The sequence below is a fragment of the Octodon degus genome, unplaced genomic scaffold (genome assembly GCF_000260255.1).
Source record: "Octodon degus isolate 3935 unplaced genomic scaffold, OctDeg1.0 scaffold00007, whole genome shotgun sequence".
In the NCBI taxonomy this organism is placed as follows: Eukaryota; Metazoa; Chordata; class Mammalia; order Rodentia; family Octodontidae; genus Octodon; species Octodon degus.
The window spans coordinates 18,171,968-18,173,796 of NW_004524583.1; the positions used below are offsets into that span (position 1 = coordinate 18,171,968).

At 45.2% G+C, this 1,829-nt stretch overlaps 1 protein-coding gene across 1 annotated transcript in view; it reads left to right on the forward strand.

Annotated features, from left to right (window-relative positions):
• The window catches only part of Zbtb25 (zinc finger and BTB domain containing 25), a 26,963-nt gene that overhangs the window by 21,597 nt on the left and 3,537 nt on the right, over positions 1-1,829 (forward strand). Inside the window, exon 3 of the mRNA XM_012516958.2 lies at positions 1,132-1,823. Coding sequence (XP_012372412.1) covers positions 1,132-1,823 — 692 coding nt within the window. The remainder of the gene's footprint in view (positions 1-1,131; positions 1,824-1,829) is intronic.

The following is a 1,829-nucleotide window of genomic DNA, read 5'->3' on the forward strand; positions in this document are numbered from 1 at the left end:
AATCTAATTGATGTCTCTGAATGTCTCTGATAAATAGTATATATAATATTTGTCCTGGTCCATCCTTGTTATAGCAGGTATCAGAGCTCTGTTCTCTCTTAAATTGCTGAGTAATATTCCGTCATATCTTCACATATGCATACCTCTTCGGTGCACACTCAGGTTGTCTATATGTCTAGCAACTGAATAATGCTGCCGTGGACATTGGCATAAGGCTATGTTTTCTTGATTTTTTTTTTTTTTTAATGTATTTGGTACAAGGTCTCACTACACTTGTAGTGATCCTCCTGTTTTCAGCCTCCCCAGTGCTGGGATTACAGGCATGTGCCACCACGCCTGGACTCAGTCACCGGCTCAGCACACCTTGGGGCAGGGCCAGCACGGCATGTGGTACTGTGGATCGAACCCCTACACTTGCCTAAGCAGGTGCTTAGTCTGTTGAGCTATATCGCCAGCCATAGGGTATCTTAAAAAAAAAAAAACAAACAAAAACAAAAACAAAACAATCCAAAAAACTATACATGTCCTGTGTACATTAAAAATAAATCTTTTATTTGGCACAGGGTCTTGCTACCCAGCTCGGACTCATAATAATCTTCTTGTCTCAGCCTCCCCAAGGTTGGGATTACAGGCATGTGCCACTGTACTCACTTTTGGGCAGGCACAGAATGTGGAACCTGGGTACTTGCACTTGCCCGGCAGGTGCTTAGACCACCGAGCTATCTCCCCAGTCCTGTAAGGGTATCTTCTGAGTCCCTGTGTTCAGGTATTTTTGTCATGTACTCAGTAGACCGTTACATTCCTTAAGGGCATGGTATCTATTTTTAGCCATCATTTTTCTACCCTCTGGCACCTGCATGCGTATTGCTTAGGAATCAGTTAATGTTGAACTTCTCAGAATATCTGTGTATCCTAACATTATGTAGTAGATTGAGAACATGACAGCTTAGAACTGTTCATAAAACTGGTATTAGAAAAAAGTGGAAGCTTTTGTTGTTGTGTTTCATTAAGGCATATTGCTAAATTTAAACCACTTTGGGAGAAATTGCTTTAGCCTAAGACTCCTCTGGTAACTGAGAGGGCAACTAGGTTATGTCTCATTTTATGAGGGTCTGTTTTTGTTTTTAACAGTGAGTGCATAAAAATACAGCCAACTGACATCCAGCCCGACATATTCAGCTATTTATTACATATTATGTACACGGGGAAAGGGCCAAAACAGAGTGTGGATCACAGTCGTTTGGAGGAAGGGATTCGATTTCTTCACGCTGACTACCTTTCTCACATTGCGACTGAAATGAACCAGGTGTTTCCACCAGAGGCTGTGCAGTCCTCCAATTTGTATGGCATTCAGATCTCAACAACCCAAAAAACAGCTGTCAAACAAAGTCTGGAGGTCAAAGAAACTCCGTCCACTAGCAGTGGAAACAGAGCAGCCCTCCAGGGTGACCACCCCCAGCTGCAGCTTTCCCTTGCTATCGGGCTAGATGATGGCTCTGCGGACCAGCAGAGGGCCAGGCCTGCTGCCCAGGCTTTGGAGGAGCACCAGGAGCCCGCGGTGTCCGTCAAGCAGGAGAGGGGTGACCCAGAGCCTGTGACGTCCCAGAGCAACCCCTCACCCTCATCAGAGGTGACAGACCCCTCTTTTATAGAAAACAGTATCAAAATACACTTGTGTCATTACTGTGGAGAACGTTTTGATTGCCGTAGTAACTTAAGACAGCATCTCCATACCCATGTGTCCGGATCCCTCCCCTTTGGTGTTCCTGCTTCCATCCTGGAAAGCAATGACCTTGGTGAAGTGCACCCGCTGCATGAGAACGGCGAGG